At 49.5% G+C, this 23,303-nt stretch overlaps 7 protein-coding genes across 7 annotated transcripts; 3 read left to right on the forward strand and 4 right to left on the reverse strand.

Moving 5' to 3' along the window:
* Positions 1-119: 119 nt before the first annotated feature.
* COCMIDRAFT_3989 (uncharacterized protein) lies at positions 120-1,464 on the reverse strand (the record flags this gene model as incomplete). The annotated part of the gene is made up of 4 exons (XM_007688263.1): positions 120-409; positions 462-851; positions 911-1,150; positions 1,401-1,464. 4 exons carry the CDS (start codon positions 1,462-1,464, stop codon positions 120-122), a joined length of 984 nt encoding a protein of 327 aa, XP_007686453.1.
* Positions 1,465-2,087: 623 nt separating this feature from the next.
* Positions 2,088-2,609, forward strand: COCMIDRAFT_3990 (uncharacterized protein; the record flags this gene model as incomplete). Its single annotated transcript, XM_007688264.1, has 2 exons — positions 2,088-2,256; positions 2,320-2,609. The coding sequence occupies 2 exons, from the start codon at positions 2,088-2,090 to the stop codon at positions 2,607-2,609; spliced, it is 459 nt and encodes a 152-aa protein (XP_007686454.1).
* Positions 2,610-3,039: 430 nt separating this feature from the next.
* Positions 3,040-5,323, reverse strand: COCMIDRAFT_91352 (uncharacterized protein; the record flags this gene model as incomplete). The annotated part of the gene is made up of 5 exons (XM_007688317.1): positions 3,040-3,322; positions 3,425-4,182; positions 4,242-4,995; positions 5,049-5,146; positions 5,225-5,323. 5 exons carry the CDS (start codon positions 5,321-5,323, stop codon positions 3,040-3,042), a joined length of 1,992 nt encoding a protein of 663 aa, XP_007686507.1.
* Positions 5,324-6,119: 796 nt separating this feature from the next.
* Positions 6,120-10,742, forward strand: COCMIDRAFT_91254 (uncharacterized protein; the record flags this gene model as incomplete). The annotated part of the gene is made up of 5 exons (XM_007688318.1): positions 6,120-6,841; positions 6,963-8,203; positions 8,273-8,848; positions 8,909-10,000; positions 10,060-10,742. 5 exons carry the CDS (start codon positions 6,120-6,122, stop codon positions 10,740-10,742), a joined length of 4,314 nt encoding a protein of 1,437 aa, XP_007686508.1.
* A 180-nt stretch (positions 10,743-10,922) lies between these two features.
* On the reverse strand, positions 10,923-12,542 carry COCMIDRAFT_3993 (uncharacterized protein; the record flags this gene model as incomplete). The annotated part of the gene is made up of 1 exon (XM_007688265.1): positions 10,923-12,542. One exon carries the CDS (start codon positions 12,540-12,542, stop codon positions 10,923-10,925), a length of 1,620 nt encoding a protein of 539 aa, XP_007686455.1.
* A 982-nt stretch (positions 12,543-13,524) lies between these two features.
* On the reverse strand, positions 13,525-19,239 carry COCMIDRAFT_25054 (uncharacterized protein; the record flags this gene model as incomplete). The annotated part of the gene is made up of 1 exon (XM_007688278.1): positions 13,525-19,239. One exon carries the CDS (start codon positions 19,237-19,239, stop codon positions 13,525-13,527), a length of 5,715 nt encoding a protein of 1,904 aa, XP_007686468.1.
* Positions 19,240-19,565: 326 nt separating this feature from the next.
* On the forward strand, positions 19,566-22,420 carry COCMIDRAFT_25055 (uncharacterized protein; the record flags this gene model as incomplete). The annotated part of the gene is made up of 7 exons (XM_007688279.1): positions 19,566-19,737; positions 19,789-20,001; positions 20,055-20,390; positions 20,432-20,867; positions 20,929-21,300; positions 21,378-21,781; positions 21,834-22,420. The coding sequence occupies 7 exons, from the start codon at positions 19,566-19,568 to the stop codon at positions 22,418-22,420; spliced, it is 2,520 nt and encodes an 839-aa protein (XP_007686469.1).
* Positions 22,421-23,303: the final 883 nt, after the last annotated feature.

The raw sequence follows: 23,303 nt of genomic DNA on the forward strand, positions 1-23,303 counted from the left end.
CAGGAGAGGAGGGGGGTCGCCCTTCTTTCCCCCTCTTTCTCCAAGTTAGATTGAATAGTGATGCATTTGAGAGCGTGTCCTTTCTACCTTTCCTGTGAACAATACCAGATAGATTAATTCTATACACTTCTTACGTCTTCCAAACTCAGCGGCGCTTCCCCCCTCTCCCTCCTTCGCGCATTCGTCGTCGAAATTATCTTGCTATCCACACAAAACCACCAATTGCGATAGAAGGCGTCGCCTATTTCCCAGCTCTCCTCGGCCATCTCGTGGTGCGCAGACCAGCCTGAAGCGTTGCCATGGACGCGGCACCCAGAGGTATAGTCGTCCATGTCATGCATAATGCGTTGGATAGGCTCACCGCGGGTGCCGCGGGCGATTGGGGGGCGCTGGGGAGAGGGGAGGTGGACTAGGGTTGTCAGGCGGGGGAGGGAAGATTTGGAAGGGAAAATGGCACTCACGTATGCAAATAAGCTTCTCACGTACTGAGGGCCAGGGAAGCGCGTCTAGGGCTGGGTGGTGCGGGATCAGAATCTGCGCTGGGACGGGGTGGAGATTGAGCGGGAGGGACGGGTGCGGGGTGGGCGGTGACGTGTGTAGTGCGAATGGGTTGAAGGTATCTTGAACAATGTCGAGGAGAGATGCGATTGTCATGAAGGCTTGTAGGGCGGCCATTATGGGTACGTCGAGGTTCGCGTCTGGGGTTAGTGGGAAGGTGAAGGGTGAAGGTTGGGAATCGGGGCCTGCCAAGGCGTTGGGTGACGGAGGTGTATTGGATCTCAGTAATGCCGCTGTAGTCGGGTTTTCTGGAGTTGTAGATAAGGAGAGGGATGTGGGTAGATTTTGAATATCTTGAAGGTTGTGAGTAATGAATGAGTTGATGTCATCGGAGTCAAGTATGCGAGCCTACCAAAGTCACTAGATAGGGAAAAGTCAATATCGACGGCATCGAACGCTAACATAGCACCGCCGAAAGAGGAAAAATTGTGCTCTTCGACATTTGAGGTATTCTTAGGGCTGACAGCAGAGGATCCAGAGTTAGCTGCAGTCTCCAGAGACGGTGCAACATCCAGCTCGATGTGAGACTGGCTGCTATTCTGCACGTTTACTTGGGCTTCTAAGGAAGCAATCTTATCTCGGCGTCTTTGGCCTGCACTCAGAATCAGTATATATGCGGATGGCAGCATGGAGTCGGGAGGTCTTACGATATCTTCGTTGCGCAAGTACATTGAGGGCTCGTTTCCGGTCTTTACCCCACTAGTATCAGCACATGTTCGAATTCCATTGTGCGATGACCAACACGATTACTTCAGGTCCATATCGACACATTAATATCTACCCATTCTGATTTTCCACTCATTGAGAGTCGACAGATTAGATGTGTAAGCTCAGCTACCTACCTGGGTCGCCACGCTCCGGCACTGTCGCTAGGGCTTCAGGCTTTCTCCTCTTCTCTGCAGGCATGATGGCTAACGTTATTCCTCAACAGTGCTAAAACCCAAAAGGTCGCTAGAAAGTGTTGAATAATGGGATGTCTGGGCTGGAGACGAGAGAGTTATCGCGTTGGCGGGGCGGCGAGCATAACGTTATGCTAAAAGGGCACTAAGCCTGTTTTGGTACAACCATCTCCCCGACCACCCGGAATACGAGGCTGCAGCCGATAAGCTTGGACATATGGGGAGTCCAAAAAGAGGATAGTGAGGTACAGAATTCGCTAAGGTTTTAGGAAAGAGAAATGGTTTGTGGCATACTGCGTGATGCCTAGAAGGAAATCAGATGTCATTTGCGAGTAATACGAGTAATGCGAGCTGAGCCGACCTATGGTTGCAGACTGAAAGCATGGTTGCGATCATGTCGTAATGTCCCTCATCGCGCTAGAAACGCTCAGTACTAGTTTCAGAATCACTTAGCATAACGGTCTGCGAGAGCGTAAAGCAATCAGTGTGTATTAAAGCCCTGCTGCTCAGTGATGCCGCACCACAAATCCCCATCTGCCTTCTCGACACTCGATCATCAGCCTGAATTTTGGTCAGTAATTCAATGACTGGCTACTAGCTGATTGTTGACTCAAACCAGCAGACCAAATAATGCCTTCATCCATTCATAATCAGAACGAGCCGCTCCTTCCTGGAAAACTTGCCAACGAGCGTGAACCCATGAACGCAAGATCCGATGTAGTAATCAAAGCTCTTGCTCTCCTTCGCATTGGTTTCGGAGTAAGTTGCTTACTTGCGCCACGCTTCACCTTTGGACTATGTATGTTGATCACGCCTTTCATGGTGACCTTTTGACCTGAAAGCTGACTCGTGCTGCTATCAGTTCGGATAGACGTACCTGCAGCTTATGCGGTGTTGCCCCGTCTGTTTGGTGGCAGAGAGATTATGCTAGGAGAATTACTTTTGACTGCTGGAAACAACAAACTGCCAGATGGTGGCAGGCGCGAGATCAAAAGGGCCTTATGGGCTGGAATAGGCGCGGACATAATCGATTTTGGTTGTGCCCTCTTTGGTTCGGCAATCGGAACTTCGAGCAAGGCTTCTACTGCGCTTGTGGCAGGCGGCGCTGTCGTGTCCATAATTGTGGGAGCTGTGGGTATGCGTGGCCTATAAAGGTGAAATTCTCGCGACATGTTGCAGGAAAGGGGTTTCTCCAAGTTTGAAGCATGGAAGGGGAATCGACAACGTACCAAGCACATCTCAGGCGCATAATCGATGTGTATAGGTCGGATTGACTACTTTTGCATCCACCACCTTCTTGCTGTTGCGAGATGTCCCGGACCAGGGGTAATATCTTCTGGTATTAGCAGTTCACATAGCATACAAATCACTTCCTCGGGGATGTGCAATGTGTTGTCACAGCACTAAAATCGATTCTTTAATAGTACATTCTATACTGCTGCAAAAAATTCTGGTTCTTGATAAGGCTGGATTCCCCACAAGTCCGGACAGCTAGAGAGAGTATGCCTTCCGCCACAAATACCAGGATCTGCGCACAGCACCTGGTCCTCATGTAATCCAATATGCATCCTTATCTACAAAGCTAATCCCCGAGCAAGACACCTTGTGTTGTCTCACTTCCGTTTTCCCGTTTTGCCTTGTCGATTGCACACTGTCCCAGGGTCGTTAGTTCTTCGACTAGGTCATCTACAGCCTGAATCTGGCGAGCCGCTTTTTCCATCCAGCGACTTATTGGGATTCGTCGAATCATGGGTGGAACATTCTTCAGCAGCTCAAGGTCTTTGTGAGATTGCGGCGCGAGAGGTCGGTGGAGAATGCCGTAGAAAATAGTAAGGAGGGCCGACATCGGGTAGTAGAGGACCATCCTAGAAGATGCGCTATATCAGTGTGTGATCCATCTTAAGGGCTTATGCGTTGTTGATAAATATTGGACGTCGGACTGGATGGAGGTTGAGAAGTATACGTACCAAAAGCTGTTCTCGTCGAGGAGATGGCTTGCCATTTGGAGATAGACCAATGACGACCGACTAGCCTCAATGCTCAAGTCTAGACTGCTCCCTACGCCCTCCATCTCATCCTGATTTCCAGATATCCAAGCCTGGCATCTACTTGTTGCCTGGTGAATAGCAGCAACACAATGGTTATAGTCTAGATGCAGCATCGTCGAAGGCATAGCTACTACGTTATTTGGTAGTGTCGCACGCGTAAATGCAACAGTGGGCCTGTATGAAATGGGGATAGATAACCTCCAGCATTCGAGATCATCGTCTAGTTCACGAATATCCCTCAAGATCTCCGCATCTGTTTTCCTCAATGCGCGAGCCGAGTATAGAGCGTTGTAGGCCTTTGACTTGATGATGCTCAACCACGGGGAACCGGTGAAGGGATGTACAGTGTCAAAGTCTGTTTCGGGCCCAAAGCCCATCAGTTGCGAAAAGATCCGCCGAGCGTAGGTTGGTGGGAAACTAGTATCACAATGCTCGTCTTGTAGACACGGCGGCTGTCCTGTTCGGATTGACAATTCTTTGTCCATGATGTAAACCATCCAGAAAATGTTCCGCAATAGATATCGCTCGCGATATGAAGGATTTGCGCATAAGATGTTCACATCGTCGCACGAAGGGTAGGTTGTGGTATGTGCGCCGAGCAAGTAAATGATTCGGGTAGCGACCGAATCCTGTATAAGAGCATTGCCAATGTCCCCAGAGAAAAGATGATACATCATCTTGACTAATATTCAGCCAATGTACGACGCGGCCAGCTTGAAAGGACACTAATACATACCAACATACATGACGTTTGCAATGTTTCCACCGTCACAGGTCGAGTGTACGTCGTCAATATTCGATGCGCCGTCCACGAATATCTCTCCGCGTTCGAGCTTATCTTTACCGATTCGCAGACGTTGAAGAAGGACGCGAATGCCAGAAAAGCAAATACACAGGCCTGTGCATTGTGAACGTTGCCGAACGGGTCGCCTGATGTTGATGAGTAGGCCACCGAAATTGCAGTCTGAAAACGAATAGGGTCAACAAGGGGGAAGACGCAGCAGAGAAATGACTTGCGGAAAAGGGCTAAACACTTCTCGACTACTTGACGGTCTGGCATGGCAATCGGCAAATGCACGTTCGATACATCAACCGATGAACCCCAGTCTGAACGGGTAATATTATTCCAGGACTGACGAAGTGCGGTGATTCGCTCAAGTGACGCATCTTGGCCTGTACGGGAGCGGATCCACTGTTCACCAAGCTCCGAAAAGACGGGAATGCCGCTGCTTGAGTTAAAGGATCCTAGTCGCCAACCTGCAAAGTGGAGAGAGCCCAGGGCTGGTTGCTCGATTGACGAAGGCGTTGAAATATCGCGCGCTTCATTATTGAAGTCATCCTCTCTGGGGAGGGAAGTATCTGTTGCTGACTCTGAAGGAGCTGATGAGGGCTCACGGGGTTGAGATGCACCTGCCTGTTCTTCTAGTGTTTTGGCCAGAAGTCGTTCCAGTCGATCGACGCGGTCTAGTAGCTGGCTGCGATGCTGTCTGCTGACAAAGGTGAGTGAGACAGCACAGAAAAGACGAATAGCCGTTTTGCATACTTGGAACGCCTTTTCCTCACTATCTTCCTTTCGTACGAACACTGCAAGCCACGGTGGGCACACCATTCGCACTGTGGGGTAGCTCCATCGCATTTGATCTGCAGAGCTCAACGACGACATTAGCCACTGGACGGGGACAGCCACAGTACTGTCGGCTATGAGCGAAAGCTGCTGACCTTCTTGTTGTAGCAGACATCACATGCCTTGGTTATTCGCCTCCGCTTCTGTGATTTGTTTGCCTGATCCTCACTTGTATCCATTGTTTCAGCCTCCATTTGGTTAGGCTACTTTCCTGGCTCGCCCAACAGGAATTGTGGAACGTGCAACTTTGCACACGGAAGTGATTTTGGTTCCTCAAGTACCGAGAGGGTGGTCCTGTTTAGAAAAGCAACTCCTATGTCCGGGTCGAGGCGGAAGAAGGACGGAGAGTGATGCACTTCCGAAGACCGACGTTAGAGAAATTAGGAGCTCGACCACCAGGATGGCACTGCCACGTGACTTGATCGTTGGCATAGTGAAGTTCCGAAGGGGTTCCGAAAGTTCCGCTTACATAATGAACATCTCGCAAAGCTACCCGAATCCGGATTCGTGTCTGAAACCCATGCATATCTGACTAATAGACCCTTTCCCGTTATCGACTTTCTATGGCTCTCTGATCTTGAGAACTACCACTGCTCTATCAGTCAAGCTCCACAACGGACATAGAAAACCTCCGTTGTAGTATCATGTCTCTGACCATGGGCGTTCTTAACTTCCGAGATAGCGAAGGACGACACTTTTTGTACGAAAGCCGTCATGGCCTTCGTCCGGCCTCCGACATCGTGAAGAATGCCTCATCAAATTTTCTCTAATATTAATTTACTATCCATATCCCTTTGCTTCGTGATAACCTTTTCAGCTCTTTTCATCTTGTAATAGACCTTTGCCTGCTGTTCTGACATGGTCTACTTCCCTATCACCATCTCAACTCCTTAGGTTCAAACCTCTGTATCTTGAAAACCGATCATCATCATGTTAGACCGCCAGCACTCAGAGACAAGCACTCCTCAGTCTCCTGGCCACCGCCTCTCCATGGCCTCCCACCAAAGCCATCACAGCCACCATCGTCGCGAGTCTGAAACTATTGCTGGAGAGATCCTTCGAACCTTGACCCGCCAGTCCACATACTCGGAGAGACTCCGGGAAAGGGAGCTTCGTGATACCGAGGAAGCCAATGAAGATGAAGTAAGGATTGGTGATTGGAACATGGCTCACGAGGTCAAAGAGATGAATGCAAACAACCGCGAACAAAAGCCAAAGCATCTGGGGGTGACTTGGCAGAATCTTACCGTGAAAGGGATTGGCAAAAGCGCCATGATACAGGAAAATTTCCTCTCTCAGTTCAATATATGGCAGAGGATTGTCGAATCGAGGCAGCCCAGCAGCATGAAAACGATTCTGAAAAACTCACATGGCTGTGTCAAGCCCGGTGAGATGTTGCTGGTGCTCGGCCGACCTGGAGCTGGTTGTACTACTCTGCTCAACGTACTCGCCAACAAGCGCTCTGCCTATGCTGAGATCCAAGGGGATATTCGCTTTGGCAACCTGTCCTCGGAGGAAGCTTCCAAGTACCGTGGACAGATTGTCATCAACACCGAGCAAGAAATCTTCTTCCCGACTCTGACGGTTGGTCAGACCATGGACTTTGCTACAATGATGAAGATACCCGACAAAGGCGTTCGCGGGACGCAGACCGAAAAGGAATATCAACAGCAGATGAAGGACTTTTTGCTACGTTCTATGGGCATTGAACAGTAAGTTACACGCAGTGAAAAAATCATGATTGCCATCCGGTTGAATCTAGCTTTTCGTTCGATTCGACGTGGGCCCTTGTTGTCTCAAGAAATCTTGCTAACGCCCTACCGCAACTTCCAGTACACATGATACCAAAGTCGGGAACGAATATGTTCGCGGTGTCTCAGGTGGTGAGAGGAAGCGAGTGTCCATCATTGAATGCTTAGCGACTCGAGGAAGCGTCTTCTGTTGGGATAACAGCACTCGCGGTCTTGACGCAAGCACTGCTCTCGAGTGGGCCAAGGCAATGCGAGCCATGACGACGATATTAGGTGTCACAACAATCGCCACACTGTATCAGGCTGGAAATGGCATCTTCGAACAATTCGACAAAGTCCTAGTTCTTGATGAGGGCAAGCAAATTTTCTACGGCCCAAGAGAGGAAGCACGTCCTTTCATGGAGCAGCTTGGGTTTCTATGTGATCCTTCGGCCAACGTTGCAGATTTCTTGACTGGCGTGACGGTCCCTTCAGAAAGGGCCATTCGGCCCGGCTTCGAGGCTTCATTCCCCCGATCGGCCGATGCACTTCGTGAACGCTACGAGCAATCCAATATCCACCAGCGAATGCAACTGGAATATGCGTTTCCGGAATCCGACTATGCAAAGTCAAGCACAGAGGACTTCAAGGAATCCGTTGCAGCGGAGAGATCCAGACATCTGCCAAAGAACTCGCCATTCACTATTCCCCTAGGCAAGCAAATCTCCACTGCTGTGAGGCGTCAATATCAAATTCTCTGGGGCGACAGAGCGACCTTCGTCATCAAACAGGCATTTACCATCGTCCTCGCATTGATGACTGGTAGCTTGTTCTACAACACTCCCGATACAAGCGGGGGTATTTTTGGTAAAGGCGGTACACTCTTCATCAGCGTGCTGACCTTTGGTCTAGTGGCCCTCTCTGAAGTAACTGATAGTTTTTCTGGAAGACCCGTCCTCGCCAAGCACAAAGAGTTTGCCTTCTACCATCCTGCTGCATTTTGCTTCGCACAGATCACCGCAGACGTTCCAATCATAGCTTCCCAAGTCACTACTTTCTCGCTGACTGTGTATTTCATGGTCGGGTTGAAGCAGACTGCTGGTGCCTTCTTCACGTATTGGGTTCTCCTGTTCTCAGTTTCCATCTGCATGACTGCATTGTTTCGACTGATTGGGGCTGCTTTCGATAAGTTCGACGATGCCTCGAAAATCTCTGGGTTTACGGTCTCGGCTTTGATCATGTATTCGGGTTACATGATTCCAAAAACAGCGATGCATCCGTGGTTTGTCTGGATATACTGGATTGACCCGTTGGCTTATGGCTTCGAAGCCCTCATGGCGAACGGTATGTTGTGAACAACCTCTCTTTTACTCACGTTGATCTACACGTTCCAGTGCTAACAATTTACCTTAGAGTTCAAAGGGCAAAATATGCGCTGTGTCATTCCCAACCTCATACCTGCCGGACCTGGCTACAACATGAACAGCAACAATGCCTGCGCCGGTATTGCAGGAGCTGCAGTTGGAGCAAACACCATCACTGGCGAGCAATACCTAGCCTCTCTCTCGTATGCTACAGATCATCTCTGGAGAAACTTTGGAATTCTTTGGGCGTGGTGGGTCTTGTACACCTCCTGGACTGTATTCTTCACGAATCGTTGGAAGAATACGTTTACCGGAGGTGACTCGCTTCTTGTTCCACGCGAGAACATAAAGAAAGCAAGAACTGTCTTGGCAGCTGATGAAGAGTCTCAGGTCAACGAAAAAGCTCAGGTGAATGAAAAAGACCCTACCTCCTCAGATTCGAGCGGTGTGCTCGCTTCCTCCGCGAGAGATACATCCGATGGCCTGATCCGCAACGAGTCTGTTTTCACCTGGAAAAACCTAACGTATACTGTCAAAACCCCAAATGGTCCACGGGTCTTATTGGATAATGTTCAAGGATGGATCAAGCCAGGCACTTTGGGCGCTCTTATGGGATCTAGTGGTGGTAAATTGCTTGCTGTATATCCTTGGTTCATGTTGGATTTTTTGCTAACATAACATACAGCTGGCAAGACCACGCTCATGGATGTTCTTGCTCAACGTAAAACCGAGGGGACAATCCAGGGTTCTATCCTTGTCGATGGAAGACCTCTTCCGGTCTCATTTCAACGTAGTGCTGGCTACTGTGAGCAACTAGACGTCCACGAACCGTATACGACTGTCAGGGAGGCTCTGGAATTCTCTGCTCTTCTGCGTCAGTCAGCAGAAACGCCAAGGGCAGAGAAGCTTCGCTATGTCGATACAGTCATTGATCTCCTCGAGCTCCGCGACTTGGAGCACACACTGATTGGCCGAGCTGGCGCAGGCCTCTCGATCGAACAAACAAAACGAGTCACTATTGGCGTTGAGCTGGTAGCGAAGCCTAGCATCCTTATCTTTTTGGATGAGCCAACGAGTGGCTTGGATGGTCAGTCTGCGTTCAATACCTTACGGTTCCTTCGCAAGCTTGCTGGGGCTGGACAAGCCATTCTCTGCACAATCCATCAGCCCAGCGCGCAACTGTTCGCCGAGTTTGACACTCTTCTCCTGCTCACCAAAGGTGGCAAGACAGTGTATTTTGGAGACATTGGTACAAACGCAGCCACGATCAAGGACTACTTTGGACGCAACGGAGCCCCATGCCCCCCCGAAGCGAACCCAGCAGAACACATGATCGATGTCGTTTCAGGCAGTCTCTCCCAAGGCAAGGACTGGAACAAGTTATGGCTGGAGTCTCCAGAGCACGCTGAAGTGGTTGAGGAACTCGATCACATCATCACTGAAACTGCTGCACAGCCGGCCAAGAGCGTCGACGACGGAAAGGCTTTCGCCGCAGATATGTGGACCCAGATCAAGATTGTCACAAACCGCATGAACATCGCGCTTTACAGAAACATCGACTACGTCAACAACAAGATCTCCCTGCACATTGGCTCTGCGCTGTTCAACGGATTCACTTTCTGGATGATTGGAAATAGCGTGGCAGACTTGCAACTGGCCCTGTTCGCCAACTTCAACTTCATCTTCGTGGCGCCCGGTGTATTTGCCCAGCTGCAGCCATTGTTCATCGAGCGCCGCGACATCTACGACGTTCGTGAAAAGAAGAGCAGGATTTATTGTGAGTTTTCCCGCCATCCAACACCTTACAACCATTTCGCTAACTATGTATTTCCACAGCTTGGGTAGCCTTCGTCACGGGCGTCATCGTCAGCGAATTCGTATACCTCGTCCTTTGCGCCGTTCTCTACTTCGTCTGCTTCTACTACACCGTGGGCTTCCCGTCCGCTAGCAAGGATGCCGGCGCCGTGTTCCTCATCATGCTCCTTTACGAGTTCGTATACACAGGCATAGGCCAGTTCGTCGCTGCATACGCTCCCAACGCCATCGCTGCCAGTCTCGTCAATCCCGTCGTCATCTCCAGCTTGACGTGTTTCTGCGGCGTACTCCTCCCGTACACCCAGATCACGGAATTCTGGCGTTACTGGATGTACTACTTGAACCCATTCACATATCTTATGGGAGGCCTGCTCACGTTTACCATGTGGGACAAGGAGGTCATCTGCAAGACGTCAGAGTTTGCAGTCTTCGACCCGCCAAGTGGCCAGTCCTGCGGTGCTTACTTGGAACCTTATCTCAAGGGCTTGGGAAGAGCAGCGAACTTGATCAACCCAGAGGCCATGGAAGCTTGCAGAGTGTGTCAATACCGCAAGGGAAGCGATTACCTAGCCACCCTCAACATCAAGGAACACTATTATGGATGGAGGAATATCGGAATTTGCGCTCTATTCGCTCTGAGCTCCTACGGTTTGGTTTATGGTCTTATGAAATTGAGAACAAAGACCTCAAAGAAGGCAGAGTGATGCAGGTGAATAGGGGTTTTTTTTTCTTTCACACAGACTGTCACTCACACAGACTGTCACTCACACAGACTGCTATTTTACATTTAAGGATGTGATTTAATCGAAAAGCAACAGGGTTATCAGTGTCACAAGGTAATAGATTGAACTATATTCATGTTTGTAAAAGTAATAGACTAGAATTTATGCCTGCGGTAGAAGCAACGGGTCTTGTAACAAGCGTTTCATATCGTCAGGGAGCAGTGGCAACGTGATGTCGACCCCATTATCTGTCCAGGTTCTTAGAGACGCATTTGAAGACGATGTAGAATTCGTTGGTGGCGCGTCGTTGATAAGAATGCACCCATCCAAACATGGTACAACACCATCAGCGTAGCGAATGCGTGACCCAAGCCCAAAGTCGACTTCGTACATGCCCGCTCGCGCCCACGTTGTCACCATTATGTGCCGCTGGCCCAGAAAGCCCTGCCAGATCCGCTGCGGCGACTTTTCGTATGCGATACTGTGGAGGTGCGCCGCCAGTCGTTTCGCATCATTGACTGTCGCCAATGTTTCACGTATGCACTGTGCGATCTGCCCAAGCGAGGCGCCGCTAGCGACTTGCGAGGCAGTCAACTCAATGTTCAGCATCATGGTTGGTGAGCCGATGAAGCCGGCATCAAGTTTGAGTGCTGGTCGCGTACCGAGCACGAGGTCGCAATGGACGGGTCCTTGGTCCTTCTGGAGACCACGAGCACGCACCACGCACGACCAGATATGGGCTAACACAGCGTCGTGCTTACTGATTTTCGAACCTGAAGGTGTAAGGGAGGTGTTTTGCGTTGCAGAGCGCCATAGGAACTCGATTTGCTTCTGGCTCAAATGAATCGTGTATTGTTTTACCTTCGCTTTCGAATCCCATTCGGCCCAAGGCAGCGATTTCCCCGCTGGAGCCAGATCCTCAGGAAAAGGCGGCGGAGGCTTCATAGGCGGCGCCCACCAGTCGTATCTATGCAGCGGAAGGGCAAGTGCGTCTTCCATGATGGTAGGATTGGCTTCGCTGGCATTGATGTCACCCGCGGCACACGCATCCAGAAGATCGGGCTGGAAGATTGAATTTGATGCTGGAAAGGGCATTTTCGATATCAAGGCACGAGAATTGACTGCCCAATCTTGTACAAAACGAGTAAGTGCCGTGATATCTGCAAGCGGGTGGGCGATCTTCGCAGCTATCACGAAACCACCGCAAGCAAGATGAGTAAGTTGTACGGCCATGCACGGTTTGTACAAGCCATTTGCATCTTTCTCGTCCGGTTGAAGCGCATTAACCACGGCTGTTTGCGGTGCTAAACGGGCAAGTGTAACCTCGTCTTCCAGTCGGTTCCAAATAGGCCGTCTCTTTCCCGAGTCAACGCTGTAAAGGCTCTCCACGTTTGCCAGACTTGTCGCCTCCACGAATTCAACTCCTGGATCTGCATCTGTCCCATAGTGTACGTACAATCGACCGTAGCGTCTAGCATGCGTGGGAAACTGAGCTATTTCTGGTGTACATTCATTGCTATCAATGGTACTGATGCTTTTGAGAAACCCACACCATTGCGGGTATGCATTCAAGGTTTCGCGAAATGCTGCGTGTAGGTGGCCAGCAGGATTATCTTGCGCAAGTGGAGTATTCGGACATTTTAGCAGCCATATGGCGCTAGTGAGCCCGAAGTTAGCGGTTGTTGCATCTAGCAGTGATAGTGGACAGGTATATTCGCGGGTTGCATGTCGATCAGGCAATATCCGGTCGGTGCGAACAATGCGGGGTATTTCCGATGACATAGGAGCGACCATGTTAAGAGTAATACGTTGCAGGGCTACGTGCCACGATGTTTCTTGAAAGGAAAATAAACACTCTTATGACATGGCCATTCCTGGCAGTACCACCTTCCTATATCGGTTTATGCAAGGGAGCGAGAATGAGTCATTCTGAGTGCAAACCATTGAGTTATCACCGCCGGTACGTGGAGTAGATACTGCTAAGTCAGTAGAAGCCGGCTAATCTTCGATGTGGTTAAGTGAGCGGCTCATAATTATCTCATCTGAACTCTTCCCTGAGTCTATTGAAATTCACAGTTCCTGGTACTACTTCGTGGGAGCAGAGTAAATTGTGGCCTGTGCGCAAGATCAACAAGAACTAACGATTTTACCTTCGTCCCATCCACGGAACTAGAGAGAAATAGAATAGATAGATTGCTTATGCGAGATGACCATATGTGTAAACATTCCCTTTTATCTTGTTATAGTCCTCTCATGTCCCTATCGCATATACGGAGTTCGGTTGTGTTGCTACTCCTCTCCTACTCAGTCACGCTTCGTTTTACAAAGCAGTTTATTCGGTGTAGTCTCTTACATGACAAGCTTAAAACAGCTCATGGAAGGACTACTTCTTTTTGATTCCGGCTAGCAATCGCATCTGAGAAGTCTACGAAATATGTCAGTGACATTTGATATAGCGCATGTCGATTGATGTACCAAGTGGGACAGTATCAGGAGCATGCTATCGCTCGCCTCTTTTTGGATCGAAAAAACTCTAAGTTTTGCTATATTGTGGTGTAGTATCACGTGACCAGCTCGCGGTATGTATTACGATTTTCTTTCGTACGTAAATAGGCACCTTCTCCAATTATTCCTTTACAGCGATCAGCTTTCAGCTTATTCTATCTACCTGATTGCGGGTCGCCCCTCTCATCTTTTGAGCTCGATCACGTATCGTGCCGCAATATATGCCCCAAATATCGGTTTCGAGATGATTTGGCTACTTTCACAAGGTATACTGCAACAACATGTATGCAGCTCCTGGCTCCTTACCCTCGCACGTCTTCGCCTCCGCCGACAACACCCATCCTTCCATACCCTTCCTATCGATGGCTACATCGATCCAATTCAACACACGCCATTCACCGATCTTATCCCCTTCCTTGGCGGTCGTACCATCGCACGCAGAGATTTTGATACTACCCAGTACCTTTGTATCCTTGCCAACCAACGAGACAGATTTGATCTTGAGCGTAGGCACATTGCGTGCCCAAAAGGGCAGACGATCCCTCACATTACCTAGCTGTAGCGAGACATTCGCATTGGTCACATCGCCGTTCGCACCTGCAACCATGCGCTTAGCAAAGCCGTACCACTCGTTTGAAAAGTCGGTTTTCAGATCGAGCATGGCCCACAGCCCATCCTTGCGAGCAGCAGGCGAATCAGTAATGGCCTTGATGGCATTCGACACTGTGGTATTTGCAAATGAGCGGAGGCGTGCGCCGCCGTCAGAAGCGGTATATTGCACGCGAAGCACAACGTCGCTGATGGATTCGAAATCGAAGCGTTGGATAGTGGAGGGGAACTCGAGACGCCAGGTGGAGATTGCGCCTGCACCTTCAAAGGGGACGTATTGCGGGCCGCCAAAGGAGAGATCGAATGCGCCTGGGTCATCGGAGCCAGAGCAAATGGCTACGGATGTGATGGGTAGGTTGTCGGTTTGGAAAGCGCCGGTTGCAGAGGCGGTGGCGGCGGAAGCGTACTCTTCTGCTGAGTTGACGAGGGTGGAGATGCGGTATTTGTGCTGGATCAGTGTGAGCGTAGCGTTGATGCCATTGAAGGCTCCCACAACGGCTGGGACGGTGACTGTGACGCAGCGGATGCGACGCATGTAGTGCCCAGGAAAGTCGAGGTCGAAGAGACTTTCGTCGAGCGAGAACACAGTGCTCCCGGTGCTTCGCAGACGTAGTAGCGTGAGTGGATTGATCTGTCGTATGGACACTGTCTTAGTCAGTTCAAAGTCGTATGGACGGGACTCGAGATGTCTGGTCTCGAGCCGTTTGAGATCGAGATATAGATGATCTGCTGCGAGCAACCCATCGCGAGACGCGTCCCAGTAGCCTCCCGGGCGTAAGATGGAAGCTTTGCGACCCTGCTCGAAATTGACAGCACTTTCTGCTCGACTCGCGACGGCCATAGCGAGAGTATACGCTTGGAAGTAAACGCTCCGAAGACTCTTCTCCATCCAGGCGTAGAGTTGAGCACTACTATACTTCGATCTGTACCATTCCTCAATTTGGGCGCACTCATCAATTTCGACCTGTTGGCGCTCAATTTCTTGGGTGGCGATCTTAATTCTGGTACGCTGGATCTCGATCTGCTTGTCGATGCCTTTTATTCCTCGACCACGCATGTTGGCCTGCATACGACGATCCTGGAGCTGTTGTGTAAGCTGCGCTTTGCGTCCAGCACGAACCGAGTCGTCCGATTTGATCATGGCTGCTACACGCAGCGCAGCAGAGCCGGCTTGCATCATTTGTGCGATAGTTGAACCGCCTCCGAGCGTGACGGTGGCGCCCACACCCATAGGTTGCACGTTGCTAGAAATGGTGGGGACCATGAAGAATGGCGCCACGAGTGTGTCAATACCTTGAGCTATCAAAGTCAGGTTGGAAGCTGAGTCGGCCTTGTCGAGTTCCTCTTTCTCGTGACGTGACATCCGTAAATCGTCGTCCGTAGGCACGTCAATGTCTTGGTCGATATCAATCCATGGATCTTTACTTGTAGGAATGCGAGAAGATGGTTCTCCGGCCAGCTCGAGGTAGTATGCCAGCTGCGACACCATATCATCGCAATTAATCTGCAATGCTTCAATAGACTGCTCCGCCTCGCGAAGACTCGCATTCTTCATGTCCAGCATCATGCGATTGATATTTGTGGAATGTCTCGCTCGCAATGATGCGAACGTCTCTGCCTCCTTCTTTTCAATAGCAGAAACCATGCGTTCTCCGAGGCTCTTGAGTTCTGCACATAGCTCTAAAGCACGCTGTAGGAGTATTTCAAACCTCTGTCGTGGTAATGGACTGTTTTGATCACCCATGACCATGGCTAAAGTATTTGACATGCTGAAGCCCGCCTTGTCCAGCGCTATGAGGGCGCCAGGATCAATCAATGGCTCCATCAGCGAGTAAGACACTGGGCGACCTTGAATATCGAGACCGTTTCTCACGTTGAACAAGCGCTCGCCCACCAAAGCACGGAGAGTCTTGAACTTGGGATTCATGGGTACCCCAAAATATTGCGTCTTCAAGAAGCATACAATCTTTTCCTTCTTCGCGTCTGTTTCCTCACTCGATTGGTTTGGACTGGCCTCAAGTTCAGGTGTGAACGGTTGACCAAGCTCAAACAGACTATCTTCGTCACTCAGATCGCTAAAAGTCTTTCCTCGGATCTTTCGATTGGCCAACTGAGGCACTTTAGGAGGCTCCTCACCCAAGACATAGGCAGCTTCGATATACCGTTGAATAGCAAGTGGCAGGCTCTCAAGGGTACTTCGGCGAAAGTAAATGTCGCCGCATGCTACCAAGATCTCGACATATTTCATCATAATCCATTTCATGTATGCTTGTGGTTGACCGCGTGCCGTAGCATGGACTAAGGTACCACTTGAGCGCCGCTCCATGACGGCAGGCTGGAGAAGATTATGCATGTCGCTCATGTTCAGGTCTGCATCCTTTCTGTCATCCACGATCTTGCGAGCGATGTCCTGGAAAGGTGGAAACCGCCAACACGTCACATCTTGAACATTGACCAGGCTTTTCTTAGTTTTTTCACTTTGTGAGATGTCTAACACATCGGCGCGATTGTTGAGATATGAGATGACATCAGCGTCCGTCGTAGTCGTCTGGCCGTTCGTTGTTGTCTCGGTGCGCTTTACCAGACGATCTCCCTTTACGTCGGCGGTGGGATCAAACACAAGCCGTGCGAGTTCGAGCGCGTCTTCGTATTGTTGGGTGGATGCAAGACGATCTACGGCAAACAAAATGGCGTGCAGACCAATTTCCCAATTATAGATCGCGCTTGGTTGCCCAAGTTCATGAGCAGGGAGATCTTGGCGGGCTCCCCAAGCCTCCCTGCCCCTTCGTGCAGAAAGTGTCGCTAAAGAAGAGTAAATGTTCTTGAATGGATTCATTTGGCTCGTTGTCGCTTTCATCAAACCATCCGAGAAGGTGTGATCGACCACGGTCAGATCCATCTTGCTGCGAAGATTGGTGGGAGTCCACCATGTCCCACTGGGATCCTCCCGAGGTACCATAAAATAGCTCGTTGCGCTTCCATCTCCATGTTTCCCGCTAACAGCCAGTGCAGTATATGGGCCACCAATATTCGGGGTCCAAGTATCCTGATCGAGCGTCGACATTCCTGGTGTTATATGATTCGGTGGTAGAGTCCATGACAATTCTAACCAGGTCTCAGACATAGTCAGACTGCTCTTGCTTCGAATGAGCGCATCTATGGCCGGTGGAACCCAAAGAACATTGTTGCGATTTCTTTGTAGATTCGCGTCCTTCTCGCTATCTTGCGGCAGAGCAGCTGAGGCATAGTCCTTGTTCGAGGAATCTGCAACCACTTTTGTGGACTGAAATCTTGGCTGCAGCGGACGAGCTGGAGCCCAGGAGTTTTGCTCTACCGCACCAATCTTCGACCAAAGACTGCCGGACACGACTGCCTCGACCAAACTGATTTGACCATTCGAAAATGCAAATCGCCCAACAGCGACCCCTTTTGAGCTTCCTGTAGATACGCTAACCAACAGCGTGAGATTATTGTTGTCAATAATTGGGTCGAAACGGAATTGGGCTATGGACTGTTGCTGAAAGGGTATGGTGACACCTCCCGCGGACACGCGTTTCGGCGCCCAGACCCCCCTCACACACTCTGTCCATGCCATAGTTACCTCCCAGACCCTCTTTGGGACAGCTGTGGCCGCGGGTGCCTCGCGTAGCGTTTCAAACTTGGTCTCCGTTTTGTTCAGTATATCAGGGGTAGTGCTGACAGTTTTGAGCGTAACTTGAGGCATGAATAAATAGAGCCTTCGATTTTGAATGAAAGGCAGCAAATAGCAGCCGGTAGAAGCGAGCCTGTTTCCATCCCATTCAGTTTCTACCGATGGGATGTCCATGTCAATTTTTCGCCATGGTCGCCAGATCAGATCCGACTTCGCGCCAAGTCTTGTTACTGTCAAAGTGCGATGATATAGTGCAGAAGGGGCGCAGCGAGTCCTTCCAAATAGGTGGTAGACTTCGTCGCCTTCTCTTACTTCGCGAAGATAAGCTACAATCTCGAGCGTGGCTATATCATTCAGGCCCTGTATGTATAGTTTAAGAGCTTCAAGAACAGTTGTTTGCGACAAATCTTTCTGCATGAGACTTGTCTCCAATTGCTCGAACAGCTCGCTCTTATCATCGCGCAATGAGGGCTCGAGCCAGTTCTCCGGATACAGGAAGAGCTTGCGTTGGGCTTCCCATAGAGAATACTGCTGCATCCAGTCCCACTTCTCTCGAGCTAAAGCGTTCTTGTCAATGTCTTTTTCGTATCCTAGTAGACAGCGCTGTGCGAATAACTGAATCACTGAGATGGCTTGTTTCACACGTGAAGTTCGTAGTTGTGGACCCATCTGAACATCCATGAGGAAATGCTCGAACAATCCGTTAGCGCTATCGATTTTCAAACCGTCGCGTACGTATGATTTCTGTAGCAAGAACTGAATCAGTGCAGTCTGCTGACTCTGAGCAAGCCGATCCTCAGCAGCAGCAAGCTGTTCTGGCTGCAACTTCATTTGCAAAGTTCGAGCGAAACTATTATCGTCTGCAGTCAAAATCTTGCGTGGAGAGCTCAAGCTGAATAACACTGCTAAAGACGGCTGTGAAGCAGTGCTGACCTCCTGTGCGATTCTTTCATGAAGTCCAAGTATGCCCTGGAGCGAGTACAGAAACCGTTCGTCTTTCTGAATCAGAGCCATGATTTGGTCTTCGCGCAGCTTGACGTATTTTGTCTTGATTGCAATCGTTATACGGGACGCTGCCCAACCTGTGCTTTCTGGTATTCTTGAAACCATAGCGTTGAGATCAGTATCGCTGCCAGTTGATAGCCAGGAGACCAGAGAAATAAGTGTTTTAGTGGTATTGTTTGAGCTCGTGGGTTTGCGCAGCTCCACATATTCTTGTAATCGGACCAAATCTTGCAGGTTGGGCTGATTGAGGTCCACTGAGAGCATTGTCGATGCATTAGGCAAACTCAAGAACTCAAGCTCGTCCACGGTCAAGCCGAATGTTTGGCAAATCATCGCAACGCGACTGACAGCTGCGATGACTCTGACAGCACGATCAGTCGTTACCAAGGGTAGAAGCATTTTTGGAGGCAGAGCAGATGGCTGAGTCTTCGAAGTTGACCATAGTAAGTCTTCCTGGGCAAAATTACCTTGGAGAAGGTATGCTTGTCCTCCCGTCATGCGGAAAGGAGCGAAGGAGTTTGTCTCTGGCGAATAAGAAATATTAAGACCATTAACGGAGAGCTGAACGGCGGAAACTTGCCCCTTATATTGGAAAGTCATTAGGTCAGTGGTGGGCGGTGTGAAGTACGACGAAAGGTTTTGTGAAGAGATCGAGCTGTCCCTTGGAGTGCTGGCAAGACTTTGCAAAGCACTCATGGCGGTTTCCATAATTTTGCCATCCGGAGTAAAAACTTGTTCGCACTACGAGCTCCTACGGATCCAATCAAGGACATAAGCTTTTACACTGGCGATGTCACGGATGGAAAAATCACAAAAGGAGTCATGGGTCCACCCAAAGTTATTCTCGATTTCGATTTGGCACAAGACCCTAGTTTGATCTTTCAAGTCAAGTTTGTATTCGGGCTCAGGTGGAGCCATGAACCCATGCTGACACCTCTGGTAGTTTTAAAGCTGGTCTCTTGCAGATCGATGAGTTTGATGCGGGCGTTGACCTAAAAGGATGGAAGGTCGGTGTACTGGCTAATCTTTCCAAAATGACAGTCATAGACAAGGAAATCCTCCACCAAAATGCTGTAAATGAATTGCTCAAGGATTATGACTTTCGGCGGCCGCTTGCACCTGATGCGCCAGAGAAGGAGAAGAACGAGGACGTGAAGATGGAGACAGGAGAATATTCAATCAATCGATTGTTTGCCTCAATTAATGGTATGCATGATTGTAACAACGTTCTATGCGCCCCTTTTTGACCGAACACAGCTCTTGCATGGTCAAGCCCGCAATCAAAATATACCACTTGTCCTCTTGGACCAAACGGAGCAGACATCACCATAGACGAATGGGGCGTATTGCATGAAGACAACACCGAAAAATTAAGTAAGATCAAAAAGGTCTTGGAGAAGTGGGCAACGAGGCACAAAGACTCTGCCTTCTTCACACTCGGCCTGCAGATCAGTGTGCCTAGGAAAGAAGGTATGTGATCAGAACCATCCTCATTCTTCTTACAACTAATTTTCGCTTAATAGATAGCCCGCTTCCCACATTCAGTAGGTCTAGTTTCTTCCACAATTACTCGACAATAGATGCTGACACTTTTACTAAAGTCCCTACAAGCCTTCATCTTCAGAATTACCCGTATCTCGCCGCAGATGAGACCCAGAATCTCAAAAACCCCTTGAAATTTCCGGACAGCGTTGCCGGAAGAGGTCAAAATTGTCTGTGTTGGTGTGAAACCGTAGACAGAGACAACAAACCTCGGAAACTTCCTGATCAGAAGCGACTACGCTTTGGTGGAAACCTTGCTGAGAAGGGCAAATTCGACGGCTCATTCGTAGTCGATCATCGTCTCTTCATGCATAAACGTATCCTTGCCATGCTTCAAGAGTTGTGCGTAGCCGTGCAGGTTATCCCAACCACACCAAAAAAGGGGGAGTAAACAGCGACAATTACGCCCTTTGGGATCCCCAATTTGTCATTGGATCAGCGGTTATTGATGAGGAAGAGAGGAATAAACTGAAGAATCCGTCAGTCAATCGTGGCGACGCGAACAACGATTACTTCAAGTTCAAACAAACTTCTATTGGCACCTATGAATGGGGCGACGAAGCATGGGCCCCAGGAAGCTTCTCACAACCTGATAAGTTCCACTATAGTTGGGACTGGACACAAAATATACCTGGCCCTTTCAATCGTCAGTGGAACATTTTTTCCAAATATGGCGTCAAAGTGTCTTGGAATCCTGGAGACTCCGTGATTACCGTGTCAGGCAGCTGGTACTACAAACATAGGGAGGAATACTGCCCCAACACTAGTTTTTCGCAAGGCATGTGCTACGGCGAGTGAGTCAAGTCAGCCTATCAGAAAATTTTTTGGGTTTTACTGCTAATTTCGAGATCAAAGGTTCGAGGCCAAGGCTTCTTGGTCCTTCCAGATTGACCTCAAAAGGGATGAAGATGACAAGAAAGATCCTTTGCTGAAGAATGGCATGATCAGACCACGAATCATTGGCCTAGGGGCTGATGGAGCTCCAGAGCATTTCAAATGCGAGCCCTACAACATGTCATATGTGCGGCATGATGCGCACAAGACTCTTTCTAATGCAATAAGAGATAGCCTCAAGGCCATCTTGTCGAGAGTTGGCCTACATTACCTGAATGGAGGCAAGTTCTCTGATTTGGGCCAATTTGTTTACCCAGGCACAGGTGTTCTTCAATTTGGCGACCCAATGCTAAACGACTATGGCGATTTGATCGCCGACGTAACTTATCAGGAGTACGTGCCCTTAAAGCCCCCCTCCCCCCCCTTTTATACTTGCGCATCATATGCTAATTAAGGTACAACGTCAATAGGCCAACAGGAAAAGTCGTAGTTCGACCTCCAGGTAACATGAAATTCGAGAAGCCAAAGACACAAGAGAGAAAGCCAGTGGTTCCCCCTCCAGCCATAGATCCAGGTGAAGTAGAACCACAATTGGCCCTCTTTTGGAGCAGCAAGTACGTTCCAATAGGCAATGGACGTATACGCTTGTCCTTCAGCGGCAAGAATTTGAGCATAGGAGATCTGGGCTTCAAGCGAATCAAGTTTACCTTTATACCAATTGAGGCGTCTCACAATCTAGTCATGTTCAAGCAGAGAGATCCTAAGAGATGGCTGAGCGCCGAAAAGGCTGCTGCTGAGAAGGCCGCCGCTGAGAAGGCTGCTGCTGAGAAGGCTGCCGCCGATCCTGATGCTCCAGTGAAAGAACATGGTCAAAGTGAGTTTAAGTGCCTACCCTCATTCCTGTTCTGAATTAATCCTTCTTATAGCCGACAAAGATGCCGAGCCAAGCAATCAGAGAGATCCAGCAGACCAGGAAAAGCCTGTAGCGCCTGTAGTTTCAACAGAGAAGAAAAGGTCTGAAGCCTCTGCTCCTGATACTACTCCGGCTGCTTCTGATACTACTCCTGCCGCCCCTGCTACTACTACTACTACTACTGCTGCTGCTGCTGCTATTACTGCCGCTCCGGCTACGGGCCCGCCATCTGTGTGGAACATCACTGCCACGAGCCCTGATATCAAACTCAGGGCTATTCCAGATATTCAGAAGAGCATTTTCTTTCTTGATGTGCAAACAGCCGTCCCAGACATGAAGAAATTCGCTTTAAAGCCAGACGACTCTTGGACCATCAACATGGAAGGGGAGGTCAATCCTATGGGCACCTATCTACTCAGACTTACCGAGATCTGGACAGACCCTGACCTAGCTGTGGATGTGGACGCTGGAAATCCTAACAGGGAGGGTAATCGAGAACGCTACTTCCGAATTACCACACAGATGAATGACGCGGATGTTGTGCTACTGAACAACAAGGAAGTGCAAGCGCTTATGCCATCAGCTAAACCCAAGACTTAGACAAGCCTTCAAAACATCACTTTATCCAGATTCTTTTTTGAAGAAAATTATACTGTAATGCAATATGGCCAAAACACATCTCACTTATTCCACATTGATCGTGCTTCAATTGATTTTAATTGTACTGGTAAACTGCCTATTGGTCTGGATCACTAGAACTGAGTTGCTCGCGCCCCCGCCCCCAAGGGTCAGTATTTTGATCTAGTTGCAAGACAATTGCCGAGATCATCAGCCGGCTCCATCAATTCATCAATTCCTCTGACAGCACATGCCGCTCAGAAAGCAATAGCACACTTTGCCAGCATACGCATGACCGATTCCGTGTGATAAAGAATGACATTAAGCCAGAACCTAATTTCAGCTGCGATGATCCTTGTTCATTTTAGCGATGTGGGTCCTCGGGGCGCCCCGCCACAGCACGTCTGCTACATCTGTAGTGTAGACGCCTCGGCTCACGTCCCTGCAGCTTGAACTGTCCGCTAATGACACAGTTGGAATGCTGATCTTGCTCAGAATCGGATGGATATCCTCATGCCCCACAATACCTCCACACTGAAGCCGATGGGCCCGTCTAAAACCTCAAATGGACCAACGCCACCAATCCTTCTCGTAAACATGATTCTGGGCCCAAAACTTCAACTCACTCTTTCTATTCCAAATCTTGACCCTGGATGATAAGGACATATTGTGACCAATCCTAACCGCTAAACGTGCCCGATGAGCCGGTCCCTAATCCTGACATCTGACCGTTCGGAAAGCAAGCGCGAGTGGAAGTTTTAAGCTAACATTTCGTGTGCCGTCGTCCAAGACGCTTTGTACGCCACGGGCTTTTTCGACCTTTCTAGAGGTGCCGAACCTAGTCAAGCAACATGACAGGTAACGC

The sequence above is a fragment of the Bipolaris oryzae genome (genome assembly GCF_000523455.1).
Source record: "Bipolaris oryzae ATCC 44560 unplaced genomic scaffold scaffold_40, whole genome shotgun sequence".
NCBI classification, from domain to species: domain Eukaryota; kingdom Fungi; phylum Ascomycota; class Dothideomycetes; order Pleosporales; family Pleosporaceae; genus Bipolaris; species Bipolaris oryzae.